Source organism: Salarias fasciatus, chromosome 15 (assembly GCF_902148845.1).
Source record: "Salarias fasciatus chromosome 15, fSalaFa1.1, whole genome shotgun sequence".
NCBI classification, from domain to species: Eukaryota; Metazoa; Chordata; class Actinopteri; order Blenniiformes; family Blenniidae; genus Salarias; species Salarias fasciatus.
In genome coordinates, this window is record NC_043759.1 from 11031208 (window position 1) to 11057663 (window position 26456).

The 26456-nt window shown below is 43.4% G+C and overlaps 1 protein-coding gene across 1 annotated transcript in view; it reads left to right on the forward strand.

Annotated features, from left to right (window-relative positions):
* Positions 1-24271, forward strand: part of fig4a (FIG4 phosphoinositide 5-phosphatase a) — a 39963-nt gene extending 15692 nt beyond the window's left edge. Inside the window, exons 13-24 of the mRNA XM_030110415.1 lie at positions 117-233; positions 1766-1811; positions 2843-2991; positions 3194-3360; positions 8053-8191; positions 9774-9832; positions 9937-10084; positions 10226-10309; positions 13696-13894; positions 18779-18864; positions 19553-19627; positions 23444-24271. Of these exons, the coding sequence (XP_029966275.1) occupies positions 117-233; positions 1766-1811; positions 2843-2991; positions 3194-3360; positions 8053-8191; positions 9774-9832; positions 9937-10084; positions 10226-10309; positions 13696-13894; positions 18779-18864; positions 19553-19627; positions 23444-23621 (1447 nt within the window). The 3' untranslated portion in view covers positions 23622-24271. The remainder of the gene's footprint in view (positions 1-116; positions 234-1765; positions 1812-2842; positions 2992-3193; positions 3361-8052; positions 8192-9773; positions 9833-9936; positions 10085-10225; positions 10310-13695; positions 13895-18778; positions 18865-19552; positions 19628-23443) is intronic.
* The last annotated feature ends 2185 nt before the right edge of the window (positions 24272-26456 follow it).

Genomic DNA, 26456 nt, shown 5'->3' on the forward strand with positions numbered 1-26456 from the left:
TAAAAGAGGATATCACCAAAGTGATGATTTATCATCTTTAATATGCAGCTCTGGTGCCATGTAGTTGTTTTTGTGTATTTTCATCGGATTTTCCAACATGCGACTTTTTCTCTCAGCAAGCTGTGCAACGTTCTGGACCGCCTGAGCATGATCGCCGAGAACGTGGTGAAGCGAACGGGTTTCTTCATCAATCGCTCCGACTTCTACAGTCACACCCTCAGACCAGACGACAGGTAAGACTTTTCCCCATCCTTTCCTTATCCGAATCCTTTTTTTTATTTTTTAACCTCACAAAATCAAGCAGAGACGGAATTCCACTTTGTCCGACTCCATTTCAGACTATTTATCATCTGGTTTGCACAGAACAGTCTCAGCATGCGATCGGATGTGACAGTACGTAAGTTGAGAGCTTCCTCAGAGTGCTGTTTGGAAGTTTGAGTGACAGTTGCAGGTAGCATCTGTAGTGACAGAAGAAAGTATAAAATGAGCAAACAGCCTCTATGAGCCGACTACGCTCACTTCACCTATTCCATCTTTGCTTATCAGACGTTTTCTTAAAGCCGCTGTATCCGTTTTTATGCTCCTATATGCTCAGAATTCCGCTTATCGACACTAGTTAATTTAGAAAATCTCCTCGTATGAATTCTTAATGGGAATTATGCCTGATGGCTGTTGTAATGCGGGGAGATTTCTGCTAATGAGCTAAGTAGATTTCTGTCCATGTACTTAGCGCCCGGCTCGTCCATTGTCTGCGATGCAATAATCACTTTCTCCCCACATTACCATTCTGTTACATAACCCGACGGCCACGGCACGGCCAATATTTATTACCCGTTCTTTTTGCGTTACACAATCCTGCCTCGCTGTCTTTGTTGGAGCCACTCATGCACACGGCTCCAGGCTCCCTCCAGCTCACAAATGTGACCCTCTTAAGCATTTGTGTGAGTGCGCAATATTTGCAGCACCTGTCGCTTTCATCACATTTCAAAAAGTATCTCATGAATAATAAAGATTAGTAGACACTTTATTGACATTATCCCCTGTTTGTGTTTGCATTTGCATCTGCGCGCTCTGCTAATAACTTAAATACATTTACGTGTGGATCTTAGTCAGGCCATTAATTATGTTCATCTTAGTAGTTTCCCCTTTTTAAAAATTTAAAGACATGTTTCCTCACAAGGCCATTTTCTCTGCGCTTGCTGCTGATGATCTGTTTTTCTTTCCTGGTGAAAACTTTAAGCAGGGAGTGTTGATTATAGTATTGACTTTAATTCATGGGGAACAAAGGTGATAAAATGAAGCAAACATCTTCTAAATACTGTCAAAGGAAAAATCTCATTTTTATGATTGTAATACAGAAACTTATCCATTCCTTTCTAAAGGTAACAACAGTTCAGTATTAAAGGCAAAAAATAAAACTAAAAAAATACATGCCATGGTTTAATGTGGGGTCTGTGCCACATAATTTCTCAGTTAGGCACAAAAAGGACTCCATTGTCTTTGGGTGATCACAAATGGCAAAATGATGGCATTAATTGTAAACTCTGCAGTTGATGCTGCCCGGTACATTTTTATTTGATACTGGAAAACACCAGCTGTCCTTTTCTCAAGTGTTTTCACTTGTATTATTTATTTATTCATCATTTTCAGTCGATCACAATTCCTGGGAGTGAGAAGCGATGCCTGCAGAAGGCTTGATGCGCACAGGATTTTTTTTACTTTTGAATTTGTACAGTTGATTTAATTGACTGTTTTTTTTCCACAGGTGGGGAGATCTGGGTGGAAAAATCACATCGAGTGGTCGAGTGCAGGTCAGTCATGTCACAGATGGGCTTCATGTAAAGTTCACCTCGATGCTGTTTTTTTGTGATTCTGGAGCCTCGACTGAAATCGGAGCAGAGCAAAAAATGGGAAAAGTGTTTATTAAGTTGAATCGTCAGCGATGAATAATGCGCAATTACAATACCAATTCAATGCACTGATATTTCTGGGTCAAAGAAATATCGTATATGTAACTATTTTAAAAATGGCATTCATTAATATGGGTGTAAAACTAGGTCAGTGCAAGTATAGTGGGTGTATAGTCGAAGCTTTAGAGGTTTTTGTGATACTTTGCCCTCAAATACAACGTCCACCTTTGTGTGGTCTGTTGCAAAAACACATAATTACATCAGGCAGGGGTTTCTAGAGCTGAAAGACTGAAAAACAGTCCGCTAAAGCCCGTCTTCAAGCCCGAAGCCGAGCTCTGGCCATACTGGAGAGAATAATCCAGCGAAGTAGCTGGCAACTGCTCAGTAGTTTGTTTCGTGACTTGGCTGAAAAGAAACGACAAAATCAGGAGGGATTCATCACTTTAAATTAAACATTACAAAACATACTCCCATAGTCACACTTATGGGCATTTTTGAGTCACGAGTTTGTCTCTAATGCATGTTTTTGGACCATGCATGCACAGGAGGAACATGCAAACCAAACATAGAAAGCCAGTTCTGGATTGGAACCAGGGGAGTTGTTGTGATGAGCGCTAATGACTCGGCCGCTGTGCGGCACAGGGCCGCTCTGTCCAGGCTTTTATAGTCTTTTATAGTCATAGAAACTCACACTGTACACGGAGAAGTGCTGATTGATCCTGTCCGACACGTGCACGGAAGGACAAAAAGGGAAACGCGAGAAAGGCCCTGAAAGGCATAGCGGCTGTCGGAGGTCAAACACCCTCACCTGCAACGACCTCAAGCGAACGTTTCAGCAGCACTTGATCATAATGACGAAATCTTCATTCTTAAAGCCACATTCCTCATTTCATTTTGCAGTTTTTCTTTTTTTTTTTTTCACCCCATGGTAGACTGGTGTGTTGAGGACCAACTGTGTGGACTGTCTGGACCGGACCAACACCGCCCAGTTCATGGTGGGGAAGTGTGCTCTGGCCTACCAGCTGTACGCACTGGGAATGATCGACAAACCCAAACTCCAGTTTGACACAGACTGCGTGAGGTAAAGCTCATGTGGTTCTTCCACATGTTGTCAGATGTTTAAACCATTAAACCAGTGCAGTTGAGTCGTTACTCAACAGATGTGCTTGCATTCACACACTCCAAACCAAACATCAAACACGCACTACATTGTTGCATTATTCCATCTCCGGTTTTACTCAGTACTGCGTCTTTATTTGTGTTTTTTCTGGTGTGTGTTCCAGGTTGTTTGAGGAGCTTTATGAGGACCACGGGGACACGTTGTCGCTGCAGTACGGAGGCTCTCAGTTGGTGCACCGGGTGAAAACATACCGCAAGATCGCGCCCTGGACCCAGCACTCCAAAGACATCATGCAGACGCTGTCGCGCTACTACAGCAACGCTTTCTCAGGTGTGTTTTCGACACGGGCTTTTAGTCGTGACTCACGATCCTTCCCACATCGTTTCTGCACAGAACATTTTGAGCAAGGACAAAGTTATTGAAGCACACAAATGCACACTAAAACTCGGGCTGACAGCATTTCAAGGGAACAGTGACAACATCTGAATCGGATGGTGTCGGTGGGAACCCCGCATTGTGGCCCTCCTTGCATGACATTAGACTGCTGAAACTGGGTCAGTAGAGCAATTGCTTCCTGTGTCTTATATAAATATGTGTATAGTAGTTTCCCCTGTGAAACACCTGACCACTCTTCATCATCTGGCCAATACACCATGTATTTGATACACAGATTGTGTCCAAGTGCTGAAGAAGCTACTTGAGCCCCGTGGAGTGGAGATTGAAAAAGACAGATAACCGAACCAATGCAGACTGAAAGAGCCTGCTAATAATTGGGCTAAATTACTCAACTGCAAAGCACAAAACTGTGCGATTCGTTATTCCCCGAAATCTCCATAGTGTGAGAAAATTGATTCGCCAATCAGGTGGAAATATATTCACTTACTGACAAACATCAGTTTAGTATTCCCACTTCAGTGGCTTCAAAGTGGATGAATCCACTCGGAACCACATATGGGAAGAGGATTGTTTGGTGTCTTCATCCAGGAATAACAGAGGAGCGCTACTTGACCCACTAAGATGATTTCTCTCTCTCTGCGTCTTTGCTTTTGAATTCATTTTTTCATTTTGTAACGCGAGCTCATCTTCTGGTCTGGGCTCGGCTCGACAAGAGCCTGAAAATCAGCGCGGTGGTTTGATTCAGAGGGAGATGTCAAGTGACGCCGAGGCGGTGTCACTCTCAGAGACAGAGCCGATCGGCCACACAACTCCACAGTATTCCCATCAGTCATGACATGACCTACATTAGGATTGATCACTTGAAGTGGCTGACCGAGAAGACGCTCTGATTGAATTGGACGATTGTGTCAACCCCCTCTAAAAAAAGAAAAGAATATTGTGTTGTGGTCTATAGAGCAGCTGGTGTCTCCTGTCATCTTGCCCTTTTTTAGAAGGGCACAGTCATTTTCTCAGATTTCCTCAGGGCTGCATTTTCATGCCCTCCCACGGTAGACGTGCGCGGTAATCATGCTTTTCCAGCTGGCAACTGACATTACTGTCTTGAGTCTGATCCTGTAGTGTGTTACTTGGTAATTGTTAAAGTTAAAGTAAATAAAGAAAAAAAGAGTCTTCGGTAAAGTGTCCTGCAGTCAGAAAACTTTTCTCGTTCTGCGGCGTGAACGTGAGGACCTGTGAGTCAATTCCAAACTCACGTTTCAGGACTCGTTTTAATTTGATACGTGAATACACTCCTGCGGTGAGACGAGAGTGGTAGCTATTTAACACCCTGGAACCGAGTTAACAAAAGGGAAAAAAGATCCCCTCAGAACAGCTTTTTTTCTCTGCTGTTATTGTATTATGTAACTATAACAAATCAAAGTTTTTTTTTTTTGTTTTTTTTTTTTTTTTTTTACTCTAACCAGTACTCTTTGTGCAAAACGGAACAATGGAGTAAAAGTTTCCATCCCTCTCTCTGGAGAACATGCTGATGTGAGTAAACAGGGACGGACATGAGATAAAGGCTGCTTTTAATCAAGTGTTTTCACACAATTCAAGACGCGCATACCGAATCAAAGAAAGCGTGCAGGATTTGTGGATTAACATAACTGGATAGACCAAACCTTTAAAAAGTTCATGGTAGGCTATATTGAAAAAAAAAAAAAAATACCTGTTCACATTTGGCTTTGATTGCTTATTGTTTTCTCAACGGTCACTGTTAATCCCACTCCAGTAAACCCTCAAGCCTTTAAAAAGAAAAAAAAGAAGAGAGAAAAAAAAAGGAGCCTTTTTGGGGTTTATTGCCTTGAACATATCTTTAAGTCTAACTTTGAAGAACTCATGGCGTTTGTCCTTGCTGAGCAGTGCGTGACTCATGCGTTTCCATCATCTGACGACCCGCGTGTGATAAACGTACAGTACGTGCTGCCAGCTGTTGAATATGACTAAAGGGAAATGGAAAAGAATGAAGAAACCATTTCCTCTTTTTTTTTTTTAATCGTCTGATTTTTTTTTTTCTTACTCCAGAGTTGAGATTTTTTTTCCTCTAAAACTGCTCTTGCACATGTAAATGATTGCCCCTAATTATCTGCGACGTTTATCTGGCGACATGTTTCTCATGCTGAAAATTACCAAGAGAAAGGGCTTTGTGGCAGACTTTAATGGAAGCCTATTTAGCTTCTAATTATCCAACGTGAACGCTGGAGCAGCGCGCACGTGGCTTCGCAGTTGGGGGGGGAGGATTAAATGGCATCAAACTGGGCAACATGCAAAACACGTGCCGCACGCTGATCTCGCAAACACTCACAGAAACGCTGCTGGCACGCTGTCGTAGCCGGGCATATTGTGGCGAGGCTATTGTGAAAGTTGCTACTGACACTTTCATGTTGACACTAACAGGACAGATCGGCTCAGGGAAGAAGAATCTTTTCCATCTTTCTTTCTTTCTTTCTTTCTTTCTTTTTTTTCAAAGCCAGAGAGGCTGCTGAAGTCTGTCCTTGAGTTTTCCATTGTGAGCCTTCAGATTTGAAAGCGTGTTTTGATGGGTAATATGATCACTTTATGTCAGTAGGAGAATCTCTTAGTTCAGCCCAGAGGAGTCCAACGCCTACAGGAGCGAACCAAGAGGTTTATATAGATATGAAAGTTTGATACTGTGCAAGCTGAAGCATTACCAGACCACTATAAACACCCTGAGACGGTGTGTAAACCCAGGGAGTTTATCCTCTGAAAAAAAGAACTCATCCTTCCAGAATATAACAACAGTAAACTGCATTTCTCACATAGTGAGGCTGAACTGTTTTTGTACAGGGTGTGGTTGAAGTGGGGTTGTCTACATTTACACAACAGTAATAATTTAGCTCCCTCAGGAAAAAATATGGAAACCACTGTCATAGTTGATTCTTGCTTTAGAGACTGCACTACTGAAAGTGTCCAGCGACATCCTGATGTCTGCAGACTCGAGGAGGTGCACAGTGCTGGTCCTAGTGGACCTGTCTTCAGCCTTCGATACAGTCGACCACCAGATCCTGATAAACAGGCTGGAAACAGGACCTGATTGGCCTGTCAGGTCCAGTGCTCCAGTGGTTCTCCTCATATCTGGCTGGTAGGAGCTTCAGTGTTTCAACCAACCACAATATCTCTGAGCCAGCCAGCCTGCAGTGTGGTGTGCCTCAGGGCTCAGTTCTGGGACCCCTCCTGTTCCTACTGTATTGACTTCCTCTGGGTCAGATAATCCAGCAGTTCAGCGATGTCTCCTACCACCTATTTGCTGACGACTTTGCGGCTGTCCCACTGTCAAGCAGCACCTCGGTGATCTGAGCCTCTCAACCAAAACCGAACTGAGGAACTTTGGGGTGATCTTTGACAGTGCAACGTCACTAGACCACCACTCAAGGCAGCTGGTTAGAAACTGTTTCTTCCAGCTGCGCAATATGGTGCTGACCTTCCAAGCCCTACATGGCCAGGCTCCCATGTATATCAGAGACTTAATCAAGCCCTGCAGCTCGTCCCAAAGCCTGAGGTCATCGGATCAGAACCTGCTGAGAGTTCCCCGGCTCGTTTTGAAACTAGGGTTGACCGCTCCTTCACATGTACCGCACCTCGCCTCTGGAACCAGCTTCCTCCAGACCTGCGCTCCCTGGACTCAGTAGATACCTTCAAAAAACACTTGAAAACATCTGTTTCAGAAGACATTCTCGACCCTCTGATCAGCGTTGTCTTGACAGTAACGTAAACTGTCTGTAATGATTTCTTATGGCTTCGTTTTTCAATGGATTGTGCTATGTTTTGATCTTTTTTGATTTTACCTCTGTGAAGCATTTTGTGACAACTGTTCTGGGAAAAACGCTATATCAATAAATTTTACTTACTTACTTTACGTCAGATATCTTTCCTGAGGCAGCCTTAAGTTGCGCACATCCGAATTGTTCATTTCTGATCTCGGAAGCAGCATTGTTTAAGGTTTTCTGCCAGAGCTTTCTGACGCAGCGCTAAATGTCCTGTTAAAAATGAACATAATCCTTTATTGAGGTCTGTTTTTCACTTTCTGTTTTGGGACAGAAAAAAAAAAAAAGCTTATCATCGAAAAGTAACTGTTAAATTTCAATAGACTCTATTGTCCAAAACAATTTCGTCTTTGTTGCGGCACGACTTAACTCTGCAAACGTTTGAGAACATTCAGACAGATGAACCACCTGCCCTGATGTGACATTGCTGGAAACGGTGTTACATTTTGCAGCTACTTCTGCTCGGTCGAGCAAATGACTTTAATCTGAATAAGTTCAGAAGAAGGGCGTTTGTGCTGGTGGAGGGTCGTGGTGCAGATCACTGTGATGTAACATCGATTGAAAGTAATGTTTTTCTAAAACAGTAAGGCCTGGTCATTTCTCGTAATGGAGAATTGGTTTCTATTCTTATTTCCCTTTGCTCCGTTTTCCTCAGAGGCTAATTGCGTCTCAGTGTTTGGCTTGGCTTCAGTGCGCCGTCACTCAAAAAGCCAAGCTGTATGGACGATGGATGAAAGGATGTCCACACATCTCTTCACACGTCATACCTTGTGTGTGTTTCTTCCACATGCTGCGCTCTCAGACGCCGACCGGCAAGACGCCATCAACCTGTTCCTCCAAGTCTACCAGCCGTCGGAGTGCAAGCCTCACCTGTGGGAGCTGCCCACTGACTTCTACCTGCACCAGAGGAGCACCATGGGCCTCCACCAGGACAGGCGCAGGTAACCACTCGCATCATTTCGCGGAAACCAGCAGATTCAGCGCAGCAACAAAGTAACGGAGGCACGCGGGTGGACAGATTGACTGCACTCACTGTTTTGTTTGTGTTTGTTTCGATGCTGACTGAACAGCTCGGTTTGAAAATACATATAATTACCATCCGCATTACTGTTTCCAGACAAGCTCTTTTTTTTTCCCAAAAGCATATCTCTGACTCAGTGCTCTGCGCTTATTTTCATCACCATGGAGAGTCGTCACTTGAAGTCAATATGAAAATACATTCAAGTGAGAGGAATCAAGCTATTCTTTTCTTTTTCTAAATAAGGTTCTCAGAACATTGGCCTTAAAGTGTAAACCACCTGTGGAATCGACTTTATACCTCAACACATCACAGCAGGTATACGTGAATAATCACCTCGAGGGGATTTTTAAACTGAGGAAGAAAAAGCACCCAAATTGATGAATAATAACAAATTAAGCACACATATTAGTTGAAGAAATGATAAATTATATATTTGCACAAAAAAGAGAAATGTTTACAGTCTATCAGCAGAAAAGAAGAGGTGAGCACATCTTGCTTTCCAACAAAGAGGACACCTGAAGTGATACTCAAAGATGGTCTGTCATTTTAATACATACAAATTTATGCCTCATCTGTATGGATAAACAATTCAGTTATCTAACAAAATAATGTCTCGCTTTAACCAAATAAACAGATTCACATGGCTCTCAGAGGTTTCTCTCTCGATCAGCGATATAAAGTCACATCTTCTCCACCTTATAAAACGTGATTTCTGTTTTCATTTGGTGTGTTCTTACACACTCAATTCAAATAATGCTTCCACTACTGATAATTCCTCCATAAAGGATGAAGTAGTATTAAAAGTAGACGTGTTTTCTCATAATTGGCTTCACTGTAATGTTCTGGCAAATCTGACAAATGCGATAAAGCTTCCACTGATCTGTGCAAACAAGTATAGCAATGGGTGGAGAGTACAAGGTCGACTTATAAAAGGATCACAAAGCATGAAATATGTTCAACATTTGAGACACTGCACTGCACACAAATATGTGGTTTCACTGTGTGGTAATAATAAATATACTGTAACTGGAACATGTTGTCCAAACTACATGTTGTTACTTCATCAAGTCACATTTGTGTTCATTCCCAGGTGTGAGTCCAGAGTCTGCCTCTCCATTTCAATCTGGCTTTTTGATTATCTTCACGCTTACGTAAAAGTAGACCCATTTTATTTACAGGTCAGTTGTTTATGTGGCCACAATGGGCCAACCGCTGCTCGGTCATTACTGCAACAAATTAGCTTGGCTGGAACTAAACACAATTCATCAGCCCCACGCTGCAGCTTCTGCTGCGAAAGGTCCCGTAAATAGCACATCACACACACTCGTCTAAACCATAATAAGCGCTTTCAGTCAAATTGCTCACATTGAATGGAAGTCTGATGTTCTCTGGAGTTGGGCAGTAGGTGGTCCGGCCAAGACAATTTTCAAATGTAGGTTATCTGAAGTGCCGGAGAAGACGGTGCGGACCTCGGGAAAGTTTTACTGTTTCTCTGTCCGCAGCTACACTCTGTGGTGGTCGAAGGGCGTCCTGACGTACCTGCCCGTTCCCTACGACGAAGGTATTTCATATACAACATCAGTTTTTTCCACAGTGAACGGAGGAGCTTTTTGTACAGCACGTGTTGTATTAAACTTTGTGTTGACTCCGCCTGTGTGCCTTCAGTCGCCTGTGAAGACACCATGAAGAAGGTCGACGTGAAAAGAGTGAACCGCTTCGACGAGAGCATCGACATCTACAAGGAGTTCTTCAAGCCGTATGAGCTCACCTCCTTCGATGACACTTTCTGCATTGCCATGACCAACTCTGCCAGGTTAATGTCACACACACACACACACACACGATGAAAGCTACACCTCAACACAACTGAATACTTCTGCAAGAACTCCACCGGAATCCAGTGTTCATGTGTGATGTTGAAATACTTACGCTCTTCTAATTTTTATTTCTAAAGGGAATTTATGCCCAAGACCGTCGGGGTGGATCCCAGCCCGTTCACTGTTCGCAAGCCGGAGGAGACGGGGAAATCCGTGCTGGGGTGAGCGTGTGTGTGTGTGTTTTGTTGTCTTCGCGAGAGCCAGTGTGTGTGGTGTTTTGATCTGTGCTGGGTCACAGCGCTCTCATGTACACAGCTTCATTTGACACTGTTCTCAGGTAACCAGAAACGGCACTCTGACCTTTCTCCCTGTTATTGTTGAGAATGAGAACACTCGGCATCGATATTCATGCACTCTTCATTTGTATACGTACACACGGCACCTCCGAAGCTCAATACACTGGTGGCTTTTAATTGCATAACCACTGATTCACAGCTGTTTTGAGAAACATCTTTATTTTTTGACGGGCTCAGAGCATATTAAACAGTGCGTCCTCTTTTTCAATCGTCGCTCTAGATTTTAATTTTAGTACCCAAAACGCGGGGGGCTTCTTCCACGTAATTAGCACTTGAATATGACTGTTTGTTTTTTTTCCCTTTTGCCGCTCACTAATGAACATTCAACCCACCACAGGAATCTCAACATTGATGGGAAAAGAAAAGATTAAAGAGATCTTCAGGTTTTGGATGACAAGAGATATTAAGTTTTTCAGGTGGTCTCTTCCTTGAGTTTGCAGATGTACTCGGTAATATTTATTAATTAATTAATTAATTTATTCATAGGTTTCTCCCTGACACCTTCAACCATCAGAGCCTCTAAAAGTTGCTCTTGTTTCAGTCTTACATCTCTAACTGCAAGGGTTTTTGTTTTAGAGGGTAAAAGATATTATGTAATACCTATTGAGAGTTTTACACCTCATAATAAAGTAATGCATCAATCATAAGCGTAAGTCCATCATACTCTCACAGTTAAATTTCAGCTTGTTCCTTGAGGAAAACGAAGTGCTGTGATGGTCCAAAATCGCCAACTTTATTGTTACTGAGAGAGTCAGTTGTGGTTTCACTAAGTACAGCAGTCTTCTCTGTGATACTCGTACGGTTTTTCTTTGGAGGATTCCTTCCTGAGCAGATGCCAAATATAGACCACAGCACCCAGGAATCGCTCCACCTCTTTAGCTGTGAGGTTTCGGGGTTTGTAGGGATCACTCTGCAGAGCAGACAGATTTAACAGCTTGAGGTATTGATCGGGGGATGGAATATCTATTGATCTTGGGAGGTTTTCTTGCCGTTCGGGATATTCATTGGAGTTGGTAGAGCTGCGTCTGCGTAGATGTGGAATCCACAGGTTCTACTATGTGAGATACGTCTTCATTATCCTCTTCTTTCTTTTCAATAGCCTCATTATCGTACTCTGATCCTTCAGCTTGGAAAAGAAAATAGAGACACAAAACATCTGAATGGATCATGTGCATCTCTGTATGCAGTAATTACACATTCAGGTGCTCGCTCATACACAAATACAAAAGCACATGCAGGCATGCGTTCCACATGTTACTGTGGCCTGTGACCATCTCCTCCAAACATTTGTATCGGTGCTTCCTGACATGAAAAGTAGTTGAAATCAGTCTTGCCCTCAGTATCAATTCAAGCCCTGGTTTCCTTGGATAGAAACAAATCCCGTGATGTTTAGAAAGATACAAAAGCAAATAAATAAAATAAACAGGCCAGTGCTTGTTGCTGGAGGGCAACGCGAGAGCCGAACCGCTTCGTCATGTAGTCACATTCTGTATTTCTGCAAAGAAGAAAGCATGGTTTTGGAGGCACTGAAGATGTGATAAAAAACAAACACACTCATACATACTGGGATACATAATCCAATGCATAGATATAAACATGGATACATACACACCAATCTTCCTACGTTCATCCAAACAGAGCTGGACATAGATAGTTGGATTGATAGATATTATAAGACATATGAATACACACTTTGATAGATATTTTTAATGGCTAACAATGTCGACGGAACTTACTGAAATAAAAGAAATATACAGCATAAACATTTCAAGCAAAAATAACTGCTAGTGTATTTTTAGGTGTAGTTATTGATCTGATTCCATTAAGACATAAGAGTGTATTCAGTAGTTCGTAAATGAAAACTGAATTCCTTTTATTCAGTAGAATGCTGCTTTTAGAGCGGTGGTTCATGCTTTTTCCTGTGTATCTTTAGTTTGAGCACAGTTCGATCCACTGTACTTGAGGCTTGCGCACGGTCAATGCTATCCGCAGGTTCAAGAAAAGCATCGTGAGCTTGATCACATGTCCGCTGCACAGAGGTGTTGGAGGTTGCGTGCACCCGCCGTGTGCTTTCTCTATTAAAAGAGTACAGTACATAGGTTGGATGAGTCATCGGAGTTGCGGTCTGTGAACTTAAACACAGCTGATGTGCACACACACGGTTGCGGACCTTCAATCAGCATCACCTTGTTGTTTTTTCGTCCGATTCTGTACGGCTGTGTTTTACGCACCAACTGAAACTAAGTCCGATTTCACCACAGTACCGCCGTAAACAATGCAGGGAAGAAACCATTTAAAAAACAAAAAACATCGATCTACAAGATGTTGCCTGTGTCCCTGTAAACAAAGCCCCTGCAGCCCATCCCCCGCCCGCCACACTGAGACTTAAACCAGAAAATCAATCCCTCGCCGCGGTACTCAGAATTAGCAGCCCTGCATCTGACACCATGCCCTGTCCCAGAAATTACAAGGAATTAAATTCTGAGTATCTGCCCCGATTACTGAGACTTTTATCACCTCTTTGTGTCAGGTTAAAGGAAATGTTTCCGAAAAGAAGCTCCTTTGTTTAATCCCAGAAGTCAGTCAGTGAGCGAGGGCCCTCCGGAGACCTGCTGGTGTTGAGATACAGATTTCTCTGTTTAGCCGTCGCTCTCACAGGGAGGTGGATTTACCCATGCGCAGTTTGGGGTTTGATCAGCTGACAAACTTAAATCAGGACTGATTTAGAACAGTGAGGAAACTGTTTTTCCGCTGCTGAGGCAGATGAAGGTTTGGTCTTCTTTGGATGTGTCTGAATGAACGTAGAGAGCAGTTTGCTTCACCTGTAGAAAGGACAGGGAACTTAGGCAGGTTTCATTCTGGGGCCTTTTTTCATTGGAACTCAACATCACCGCTGCTTTGATGAATCATTTGATAGCTCAGAATGAGCGATATGAGTTACAGGAAAACATGCTCGTTCTTCACCTGCACGTATTTTCTTTCTGGAGCGTTTGCATTGGTGCTTAACGGCACTGCAGCATTGATGAATGATTGGAGTGATCAGAACGAGTCCTGCTGCCTGGCAACATTCATTTGATGATTCGAGTTACGGGAACATATTCTGTACATTCCGTACCTTCACATATGTTTTTTGTAATTAGATGCATTTGTGCTATTTATGCTAATCTGAGTGCGTGTGTGTGTGTGTGTGTGTGTGTGTGTGTGTGTGTGTGTGTGTGTGTGTGTGTGTGTGTGTGTGTGGGCTTTGGCAGCAACAAGACCAACAAGGAGGAGACGCTGCTCCAGAGGAAGACCGCAGCCAGCGCTCCTCCTCCCCCCAGCGAGGAGGCCATCTCCAGCACGTCGGAGGACGACTCGGAGGAGGATCGGGACGACGACGGGTCCGTGTCGCAGCGGTCCACTCCCATCAAACTGCTCACAGAGTCTGGGGAGAGCAGTCGCACACAGGAGGTATAGAAATCCACACATCCCAGTGAGATCAGGTTTGAGTGGAACACATGGAACTTTGTTGGGTCCGTCCAGCGGTGGTCTTCTGTTTGCTTTCACGTCGCTCTGGCTTTGCTCTCTGTTTTAAAGCACTGAAGAACATCTTAGCTGAGCAGCAGCATCATTTTCTGCACTTGTTGATGCGTTTTCCCCTCTCCAATCAGTGTTTCATTCATAGTGAGCGGCCCTTCTGTACACTGTCTGGAACAATCCATTTTTCTCAGGCTTTGAGAGAGAAAAGCGTTGACAATGTGTGCTGACTCCATCTTTAAATAAGGGTCACTTGACTGAAAGCATTTTTTTTTTCTTTTCCCCATTCATCATGCACCTTTCAATTAATTATTCCATCACGCAGACTGAAGAGCATATGCCTCGTGAATGTTGAGTCTGTTGGATTTCTATGACTCTTCTACACCTGCTGTGTGATTGATCTGGATCGTCATGTTGAACTGGGTTTTTTTTTTTTTTTTTGGTCTTGCTCTCCTTTTCTTTATAACGACTTTTATTTTACTTAAACTTTTGAATGATTTCTTCTTTGTTAATATCTTTAAAAAAAAAAAAAAAAAAAAATATATATATATATATATATATATATATTTTAATCTTGAAATCTTTTTAAGGGTTTGAAGCTTAATGTCTTAATGTCAAGTGATTTAACACATCACTTTTGGATACTTTCCCTTTGTTGAAGGATTAATTTGCTTGAGGCTGCAGTAAATATAAGTAAAGCTGAAAACTACTGGAAGTTATTGAGACTCGAGTGAACTGAAAACTTTCAGAGAAAGTGATCACCGCTTTCTTTGAGTTGTACTTATTGTTGGTCAGCAAATAAATAAAGTGACTAACATTTCAGATAAAATCTTTTCCAGTGTCTCAGAAGTAACAGCTGTGACGATAGTCTGCCAAACTGTACGCTGCGAGGTGTGTGTGTGTGTCTGTGTGCATACACTCATAACCGCAGTCTTTCACAGTCTGCTGTCTCTATCTCAGGATCTGTTTCACACCCGAGATGGACAGATCACACATTTCCATCCTCCACTGGTCCAGATTTCCGCTAACAGCAGGGGAGTCTGAGCACAATTAATCAGCGCAGACAGGAGGTCAGTGTATCACCGGGACGGGCCAAACGAAGCGGAAAACAACATCCTCAATGAAGGCTGCACGGTTCAAAACAAACACCATTTATCATTTATAAGCGCCCACCTTTGATGTGTGAAGAATTATTGACCCAGTCCGAACATCACTATGGCTACTGGCATTAGCCGCTGCCATCCCGTCGATGTCTGAACATACATACACATGACTCACTCTCATGGCTGTGTTTGTAAGCACGTCCTGAGTGATTTGTTGGCTGCTGATTGAGCATTAAAGCAGCTCCATGGATGGATTTACTTATTATTGTTTTCGCAGTGTTGAACGATACGTCCTGAGTGCTTCGGGATCGCCGCTAATTCAGTGCTGCGCATCAGACGGTGTCAAGATGTTTATTCTTAAAAGGACTTCATCTTCTGTGTCAGGAGCAACCATTACAGTGTCAGGCGTCTCCCGGTTCTTCTGTCAGGCTGGAGAATTTTAATGATCGGTTTTTAGACCACGTGAGAGGCGGTTCTGGCAGAGGGCGACAATCACACACGTCACCTTTTGCACAGCATTAGATGTGTTTACTGCTCTTCCTGTGCTCTCACACTGTCATGTCATGTTTTTTTAATGAAAAGTTTACATTTTTACGGAATGGATAACACAACTTAAAGTACAGAAAAGAGGTGCAATCATTAAAAGTGAGGATTTTAAAAAAAGACATTTGAAGACAATAAACTTGCTGCCTTGTTAATTTCAAGTTTTAACTCCTTAGAACAAACGATCCACTTTCCGGCAAGATATACTACCCCTCTTTTAAGTTAAAAAATAACTTATAGATGTCAACATTTCAGCAAAAACTGTATTAAATTTCCATTTTAAACTGTTAGCCCGCAAACTTTACAAGGCAATGACTGTTAGCTCTGTTTGTAAGATCACAGATGTCTCCTCTGACCAAAGACTCTATACTGAATCGTTTACATGCGGTCATTCATGGACCACCACAGGGCCAGCTCCAGCAGGTCTGCTGGACAATACCTGCTCTGTTCTTGAGCGATGTGATCCTGATAGGAAAAGCCTCGGAGGATTTTCTACCTCGACTTGAAACCATGAGCACAGTGGGATGAACGCTCAGTGATTAACCAGTCAAATCCTTTTTCCTCCCTTAAAGCAATCTTTTGTCCCTCATGCATCTTGGAAATACGATTGTTTGTTCATGATCAGATTAGATGTCTTTTCCTTTAAAACAATGCCATATTTGTTTTGTTTTCAAAGATCAGACACGTCTAAAACTGTCTGCTTGCGGAGGAAAGAAGAATATTGGAGAACGCTGAATGTTCCCCTCACCGTGAGGCTGCTGCTGACTCACTCCTCAGTGTTGGTCTTCGCCCCCCGGTGTGCTCAGAAAGAAAAGCTTGATGGTCCACAAGGTTGCTCCCATGAGTGTTTTTGCTCCTCTTGCTTTTGTCACACGTGATTCAGGAGCAGATGGATCTAAAGTGAAGCCCGACATCGATTTGCTTTGAATCGTCTTGTATTGATATCGAGGTATTTTCAGAATAACTTGCAGCTGAGCTGAAAGACGATAGATATATCAACTCCACTTGATAAACTACACAATAGATTGAAGGATCTACTCCAATCAGAATGGTGCGTTTCCTTCATGGTCTTGCAGCTGAATATTTGAGCTTCACTGTGCAGAATAATGGCTGCGCAGAGGTTAAGAAGACCATTGTCTTGTGTGAGAAAATCTCATCTTTATTTCTTTCAGAAATCTTCTGAATGGAACAGACTTCCCTGCCTTCAAAAAAAAAAACCAAAAAACGAAAAAGTAACTTATCTGAGCAGAAACTGTGCGTCAGGCTGTTATTTATTTATTTATTTAATGGTCGGAGTTTTAAGCAAAGCACCTGCCTCCCTCCTCATCCATCCATCTCCTTCTCTTTCCCCGATTAATGGTTTCTTTGCTTCAGTTTCTCCCTCCTCTGTCTTGTCGTGGCCTTGAGCAACGAGCCGGTCATGAATATTTCGGAGTTGGACAGCGAGCTCACGTGTCTTACGCGCGCGCACACACACACACACACACACACACACACTGGCTCTCATGCATCTCGTGTCGCTGCCTGAGAGTCTGTCCCTGAGAATGGATTGCCAGGGTGCCGGCGCAACACACAACTGTTGAAATATTCAAACCTTGGATCATTACCACATTTGCCATGTAATTACACATGCTCATTTAATATTCCACCTCGATATGGGGGTACATGTGCCCCGCGTGGATTCGCAGTGTGTGTGTGTGTAAGCAAGTATTTGTTTGCACACCTCACCCGTTTGTCCCGGCGCTCCATACGGAGGGGTGTATGCCGTCGCGCATGTTTGCGTGTTCCCATATAATCTCGGTTTGAGCGAGGCTTTGTATATTGTCGCGATTAGGCGCGTGTGTGTGTGTGTTTCTGTGTGTTCACAGCTGCTGCTGCTTGGACATGTTCCTGCAAAGCCCTCAATCACCCTCCGCTCCCCTCGCAGCGCCGATCAATACAAATACAGTGAAAATCGAAAGTGTTATGTTGAGCTTTTTTTTTTTTTTGCTGCACTGTCAAACGGTCAAAAAGAACAATGACGTCGCCGGTTGCTTTCGGGGCATTTCAGTGCGCTCGGTTACATAATGTCCTGCTTCCCTTTAAGCTGATGAAATGAGGGAAAAGTTTAAATTCTTATTAATATTTCTCTGATCACCAGCGGAGAGATGCTTCTTATGATCATATAGAATCTGACACTGGATGCAAATTTTGAATCCCAGTTTGAATTCTAGAAACACACACACACACACGGAGGACATGTGAGCTTCATGCAAGTTTCCACCATTGTTGAAAGATGTTGTTTCACATGCATTCAAACCGTCTTCGACTGTTGAGAGAGATGCTCAGCGTCTTGCTGCAGAAGAAATCTGCACGTGATAACACCGTCCTCGCAATTTCACACCACGGATAAATGTGTTGCATACAACAGATTCCTGTCTTTCTGCCTACAGATGAACACTGAGGCTTTTCAGCTTCTCTGGAACAGTTTAAACTGTGCAGGGATAAATGTTTAAAAAGCCCAAGTAACCTGTTGATTTATCCATTATTGTAAATTGAATGAATCTAATGCATTATATTTAACTGATTAGGAACTAGAAATGTTATTTTTAACAGGCAGTTGTGATTGTCACACTACCCTGAGGTATTTATTGTCACAAACATGATTACCCATAATTCATTAGTTTTCAGTCTAAATGTTTCACCAGGTGACAGTCCGGTGTCACATTGTGAACTTGGTGTCCTTTTGTCTCTTCCATTCAGCCTTTTCTTTTATTTTTTTTTTAACCCATCTGACTTGTGGGTTACTATTATTATTATGTGTGTATGTCTGTGCAACCCGTGGACACATTATGCACAAACCCCAGGAGGCCGTCGTCCTCGAACACGAAAGAACACGAAACCTCCTCATCAGACATCAACATGGTGAAGATGCTCGTGTTACGACTCCTCCGGCCGCCCTCATGACTGAAGCGGTTGTGGGAAAGCAGTTGAACCCGATGACACTGCTGTGGGCTACTATATCTTCTTTAAGTGGCTTTTGATGTAATTTAATTTGTTCTCACTTTTTTTTTTTTTTCCTCTTACACACCATCCTTTCTCATGGTATCTGAGAAATACCAGGAACCAGGAAGAGATCTTTTCTGACTTTTTTTGAAACTCCATTCTCACGTTCCTCTTTTCGCCTCTGCAGGAGATCCAGCAGCAGACTGTAAAGGAGCCTTACGGCCTCAACCTGGCCGAGTTTCCTGCCGCGAACGACCTGCACATCTACGAAAGGTAAACTTCAGTTACCATCAGAAGCGACGGGCAGAGCTCGTGTGTCCCCCACGCCGACCACAATCCCAACGAAACGGGACCAATTTTATGTTTGTAGTGATGAAAGACGGTGAAGTCTCGGTCTCTTTGTCTCTTTGACCAAGAGGTCGAGCAGGAGAGCGGCTCCACAAACAGGCTTCAAGCATTTTTTGGTTTTTGCTGCACCTCAGATCCGACATCTTTTAGACATAGCTTGTCTGACATTTAGATCTTCGCTGACTCTGTTTCAGAAATGATGATGCTTGATTAAAGCATTAACTCAAAAAAAAAAAAAGAAAAAATGAAATTGCAGTGAGCAATGTTGTTCATATCCTCCCGCTGTAGTGGCGCATAATGAGAGGGAAATTGCATTCATTATTGAAGTTGGAACAGTTCCAGAGATGTTATCTGCGGCCCGAGCTCCACAAATCAATGCATTAATATTAAAAATCATAATCAGGAGCCAGAGGGGAATGCTCAGCTGCTGCATATTATTATGTCTGCGTGAGGAAAAATGACCTGTTTGAGATCTGATGATGTGATCTGAAGATGGAAGAAGTCTCAGCAGACATGTTGGGTGAGGATGACGACGTCAGGCTGACACTGAAAGAGTGAAATTTTGCCCTAATTTTTTGAATAACGTGACCTTTTTTTTTAACTGCGCCCGCAGGTTTGCTCAGTTGGGTGAGAACCAGCGCGAAGTGGAGAGGACCGAACAGTTAGACTTGGCAAACATCATTAGCCTGTGAGTATAACCCGCCTCATTAACGCACGGTCAGGAAAATGAAAAAACACAGGAATCAGACGGAAAGCATTTGAGAAGTTAAAGAGAGAAATGCCTTACAGTCATATGAAACAACTTATAGCTGTGATTTTTAAAACATACACAGAAGGAAAAAATCAATTACAACCCTCAATAATTCACCCTCGCATGAAGTGTCTCAGTCTTCTAAGATGTATTTTGCTAAAAGACGCTCGAGTTGAGAACGAAGGTGGCGTCAGGTGTGCTCCAGCGAAGCCTCCGCCGAGGTTCTGGATGCTCTCTGCAGTTCCTCCGCCTCTTCTCAGCCGTGTTATCCCCCACTTAGTCGGTCTGCCCCCCCCCCGCCTGCTTTAGCTGCGACCCAGCCGGTCAGAGATGGAATTTAAATTCACCCTCGGCTGCAAGTTCAACCACACGTGCGACAGCAATGTGAAGCCACAGAACCACTTCGCTCCGCTCTCTTTCCTTGGACCTCACACACACACGCACGCACACACACACACACACACACACACACACACACACACGCACAGAAAGGGTATTTCATGCAAGAATCCTTCATGCAACACGTTTTTTTTTTTTTGTTTTTTTTTTTCAGTCTCTGTTTCTTATGATGAAAGTTTATATTTACTTCCTTCCCGCTACTCTTCATCTTTAAGTGCTCGGCGGTCCTTGTGCGCCTTTTCAGAGGCATTCATGCACGGTACACGTGCAAACACTCTTCAGAACGCAGGACGTATATCGGTCCGCGGCTCCAGTGTCTCGTCTCTGACATCTGTTTGGTGCGAAACACGTGTTGCTTCACAACAGCTCAGAAGAATGCCAAACTGGTTTTTGAAATAATTAAACATTTTTTTTCCAGTTATTTCATGAATTTCAAGGATGCTTCCGCCGAGCTGAGAGGAAACCAAGTCTCCTTAACCAGATAACTTCAGTCTTTTCACTGTACTCAAGACATGCCGAGGTAATAACTGTTTAAACAGTCTAAAGCTGATGTTTTAAATGAGGCATAAAAAGCAAGAAAAATGGTTTGTGTTATTTGATAAACATATCTTGTCAGAAGTTATAAGTAAGCTCTTTTTGAAACTAGTAGCACATAGAGCGTCTGCAACACTAATTGTTGTTTGAGTTTAATAATAATAAGAGCAAAAGGCAAGCAGAAAAGAGAGCACTTGCTCATTTCTAGACACATTTTTTTTCTTTAACAAAGCTCTTGCAGGAGTCTGACAACCTTTGATCTTGTGAAAATAACAACCTGCTTGGTTTTGAAGAAGGGGACGTGTAAAGGCTCGTGAGGCCAGAAGAATCAACACAATGTGTTGTTGGTTTGCTTTTCTTTACACAAAAATAAATAAATAAATAAATAAATAAAAAAAGAACAGACACACATTCAGGAAGCCAGATGGGCCCCGGAGATTGCTTGCGAGTGCATGATAAGTGGCTGAAACGTAAAAGAAAAAAAAATTATGAAAATGGGTTTTTCAATGAGAATTTAAAGAAACGGCGACGGGCCTGCAGAAAGGATTTCACGTGGCGCCGTTGTTTCGTCCTCCGGCGCCGCACGTTGCTGCGCGGACGCAAAGGCTGGAGAGGGCGAGCAGGTGACAGAGACGTTCGCCGGCGTGTTTGTAGGAGGAGCGCGAGTGACAATCACTGTCATTCATTCCTGAGCAAATGAAGACGAAGAAAAACGTCATATTAGAAGCTCGGGTGAATTTGAAGACGAGGGAAATGACAGCAAGACTTTATCATCACATGTTTTTGTATTTGACATTTCAAAGTTTTTATCGTCTACAGCACTGTGTGTGTGATTTAATTAATAGTTTTTTTCTTCCATTTCTGTCTTTTTTATTAGGATTTTATCTGAAAATTAAAAGGGGATAATAAGGTCTGTGCTCCCCTCCGGGGCAGAACCGTCTCGTGCTTTGAACACTGCGGCGCCCGACCACCGTCTCATAATCAATCTATGTATTTATGTTGTGTTTATCTCTTGGGCGATGGCTCCACTACGCAGCGGTTTGAGGACAATATTCTTGAATTTGAAGTGTCGACTTCTCTCCGCTGGCTCGACACAAGTATAAATTAGTGTTGTGAACAAATGGGACTGTACAACACCCGACACCGCACGTTTAAAACAATCCCAACTGATTTTAGATTGATTCCGAGTCAGTCAGTCTAATTTCATCCTTCCGAAGCACAGCGGTATGGACGACGATCTCCCAGTATGCTTCAGTGCACTGGCAAAATGCCCGATTTCCTAAATTTGCTGGTGATACGGCTTCCTACACTGCTGTCAGTTTTTCAAGTCAGCGATGAGCTGCAACGGCTCCGCCCTGCAGCTTGAACCTTTATACACACACAAACAGCCCAAACACTGCTGCCCTTTGTGTTCGACGTCTGTTCACGGAGAAGGCGACAGCGAGACTCAAACGTGACTTGCCCATTATCGTCCCGCATCAACGGCGATGTGAAAATTAGTAGTTTGAGGGAGGAGAATTGAAAGTTCCTGATTGTGTTGTGGCAGATGTCTGGAGGAGCCGCTGACAGCGTTACACACATTTTCCAAAAGAGCGGATGAGAGCCGTGCCGCATCACACCGAGGGGACGGATGCGTGGATTTTTTTTTTTCCCCTTTTCTTCTTATTTTCGTTCAGTGTGCATCTTTCTGTCTGTTTGTTTCCCTCTGGCCACGCCCTCTCCGTTCTCCGCCATTCTTTAGTCCACGCATGCTTTGTTGTCGTCCTCGTGTCAGGTCCACACGGTGTGACAGGTGTATCGCTTGTTGTGCAACACCGTGCTATTTTCAGATGTTACAGCACCCCTGGTAGGGGCTCCTTGGTGCCTCCCCCCCCGTTTCCCCTCTATGGATACTGTGGCTGGTTCATATTCAGACACATCAGGGGGGTGTCCATGGATTTATTTTTTTGCCGTTTTAAAATTGGAACATGAGCTATTGATCTTCAGAAGGAGATTAATGAAACTGAAGACTGACTAAAAATACTGCTTCTAAGATTGGCTCGCCATTCTTAATTCATGTCGTAGTGAGGTGTGAAAACCTGTGAGTTCAACAGTGAATAATGGCGCGAAACATCAGGACAACCCAGGTTGATTCAAGGTGTATCCTTATGTAACTATGGATTATTTTTCACATCTAACAACGTGAAGGCACGTATGATCGGTTGACTCGTATCAGGATACCTTTAATAGGATGAGAGTCACTTTTATGCACTTCACTGGTGAGTTTGAAAAGAAAACAGTTGATTGTAGATCACCGTTAAGACAGTTCCGGATGTGCGTTTTTCAAAATTCCCTATTCCCAAGTGTGTTTGTCCCAGTTTGCATTAATCGTTTGGATCACAGTGAATCCACTTGCAATTTTAGTTGATTTAGAAAACCGGGACGACTCTTGGCGTCCTGGATGTGAAGGAGCCCCCCCCGCTGTGCAGCGGGCCGCATCGGCAAGGCGGCCGTGTGTGTGTTCAGCTGACTGCGCGGACGACCCGACGAGCACGCGCTCCATAACCCACCCCGAAGACGGCGAGGCATGCCCAAGAGGCCCGATTCTGAGAAAACAGAAGTGGCTACGCCGTACAGGCGCCCTTCCCCGGCGTCTGCGTCGCCTCTATTAAAAAGTCATCTTGACCCACGCTCTCCTCGCTTCGGTTTGGATTAGAATAGCTCTCCGTGTAATTCCTGCGGTGACATCTTCGACGGTTCATCCCGGTGTCGCCACGTGACTCTTCCATTTTCCGTGCACTCATCTTCTCCCTGTGGCCGTGTCTCCTCCTCCGCCCTCAGAGAGCCGGTGTCCCGCTTCCCGGAGGACAGCGCCTACGCCGTCGCCCCGCCGCGGGTGGACGCGGACGGCCGCGGCGTCTTCGAGAGCCATGTGCTGACGGGCCGGGGCCAGGGGAGGGTGCTGTGCAGGGACGACATGCTGATGTACCGGGAGTACGTCAAGAACAGATACATGTGAGTCCGGAGCGGCGGGAAGCGGACGGACGTCACCGAGGCGCATTCAGCAAAACCTGTCCAACTTCAAATCCCCAAAATCATTTTTGTTTTATTTATTTCATATTTTGGCAATCAAATGAGAGGCTTTCATTGTACAAATTATAATGATGGATGAAGAAATGACATATATGTGGACTAAATTATGTTGCTCTTTCCATGAATAGCACTTTTATTTTATTGTTTTTCTCAGCAATGCTTTTTTTTTTCTGGAGTAATCTTGAATAAATCTTAATGCCTTTTTTAACATAAAACTTTTTCAGACTGGATTCATGGAGTCTAACGATTTGGGCATTTAAGAGGAGTTTTAAATGAGATATCTTTTTAAATGTCAACATGAAGAATGTATAGTGTGAGCGCGTCTGCATGACTACTGTTCCATTAAGTTTTTTTTTAAAATTGAGTTTTACTCTTTTGGTTAAAGCTGTTTTACGTTGTTCATATGTTTCGAGGTCAGCCTCTGTCATGCATTCAGCATTTCAACAAATAAAACATGTTTCGTCTGCAGACAGAACACGTTGCTGTTGTCTTCTCATGTTGTTTCTTCTTTGTGAAGTTTACAAAATGTCCCTTCTTTGTGTTTGTATGAATGTTTCCGAGATGTCAGCTCAGTGTTGTCGTCTTCTTAATTAAACATTTATTTATAAGCACAATGTGACTGACTTCCTAGTTTTCTTTTTCCTGTGTTCACTGTGTTTTGTCTTTATTCATCACAACTCTTTTCACTTTCTCGACTATAAAAGATGAGTTTTCTTCCTGTCACAGGGTCTCCCTCTCGCTTTAGCATTCTCATTCTCATTCTCTCTCTCTCTCTCTCTCTCTCTCTCTCTCTCTCTCTCTCTCTCTCTCTCTCTCTCTCTCTCTCTCTCTCTCTCTCCCTCTCTCCCTCTCCCTCTCCCTCTCCCTCTCCCTCTCCCTCTCCCTCTCCCTCTCCCTCCCCCCTCCCCCTCCCCCTCACTAGTGCACACCATACACCGGTCATCTCTCCCGCTCGCGCTCCCCTCTCACCCCTCACGCTTTCATTACTCATTTTCAACCACAGGTGTCAGAAAATGTGAAATGTGATGAAAAGTGCTTTCCTGCTAACACACACACACACACACACACACACACACGCTCGGTGAATGACCAGTGCGCTCTGCATCCGTGCCTCGTGAGCCTGAAGCTGGAGGAGCAGGGGTTTGCTGCCTCAGCATGTGATGTGATAGAGAAAGGCCGGGGAATTAAACGGTGAGATCACCTCTCTGCAGCATTTGAAGCCAAATTAATTTTTTTTTGTCTCTTTTCTCCGTGATGGCGGGAGGTTGTTTGAGAGCAACATGGAGATCTGCACTTTCTTAATTATACATCTCTCCTTAAGAGCCTCGTCACTGAATCCAGAGGCTTTTTCTGTCATTCCAGCTTTGTTTGCAGCTGCTCCAGTGAAACCACTGGAGAGCAGCAAGATCTGACCTTGTGGATATTTTTTTTTTCATCACAAGTTTCTCCTGCTGGTAAATCTTTGTAAGCAAAAGCATTTGCTCTCTCTCTACTGCAGAGGACGACGGCTTCATACCTCTACTTTTCTTGCTTTAAGTTTTACAAGCCACACAATGAGTAATGATTCTACACTCCTTGAACTTGAGTTTCCAAAACTCTTGTTTTCTACTTGCCGCTTGCGAGACTTCCCCATCACCAGGCCGGTGCACGAGACGAGAGAACCCGAGTTTATTCCCTCCAGACTTGTTTGAAAAGTTTTTAAAATGTCACCGATTTGAATAATAGGATGGATCCTAATTGCAGTTGACTTGTTAGAAATTCCCAGGATGGCATTCAGCTCTAACCTCTCTCTGAAACTCACAAGCTGTACAAATGTAATTTGTTGACTTTTCGAAACTTCTGATTATCAGATTTCTCTTGTATTGATTTTAATCTCAGTTCAGGGTATTCATCTGCCTCATTTCAAGTTCTTTGAACAGGAACAAAAGGCACGTTTATGAACACGAGCGGCACGCCTCGACAATTCAAACGTGCAAATTGATAGGATAAAATGTTTCCCAGGATGAAGGTTTGTCAGATTAAAAAACAAAAAACAATGAAAGCAAATTCTCCTCATTTTCCCAAGACTTTTTCTGCATCCCTGCTCTTGGGAGAAACACATGCTTAGTTGAATTCTGTCGTACTCGTCACGATTTAGCGGTCAGAGGTTAAACATTGTACATTTTATTCCATGCGTCACCGTTGTTCACTCTATTTGTTGGATTTCAAGGCATCTGTTCCCATAAATCACTTAATAATTGAGCATTTATGACGCGCACGTCACTGCTGGACTTCAACTTGACGCGGACCATTAATGATAAGTACGTTTTTGACAGACGCACCAGGGAGGAAGCCGAGGTCGGGATGACAGCAGGTCACGCTCAGACACGTCCGCTGGGTTATGATCCCTCGTCTGGCTCGTGCTTCTTACCACTTAAACACTCACCTTAAGACAGCAAAGTCGTTTTAGTATCCTCAAGTCAATGCGCCTTCATTTTCAGACCAAAGTTAGGTCAAATCCAAGAGTTATTATTATTTTTTTTTTTGTAAGGTGTTTTGTACATGTTTTTTTTTTTCCTCCTCCACTCATTGTATAATTTACCGTCTGTACTGTCATCAGGTGTGTGCTGCTGAAAGTTAGAGCATCATCATTTAAGCGTGTAATGGGAGTGGGTGGGCTGTCAACAGTTAAGGTTCCCGAAAGGAGCAATTTAAAAAAAAAAATAGTCTTTTATATAAATTCTTTCTTAACCCAGCATGTTTCTAATGGGAGGTGTGTCAT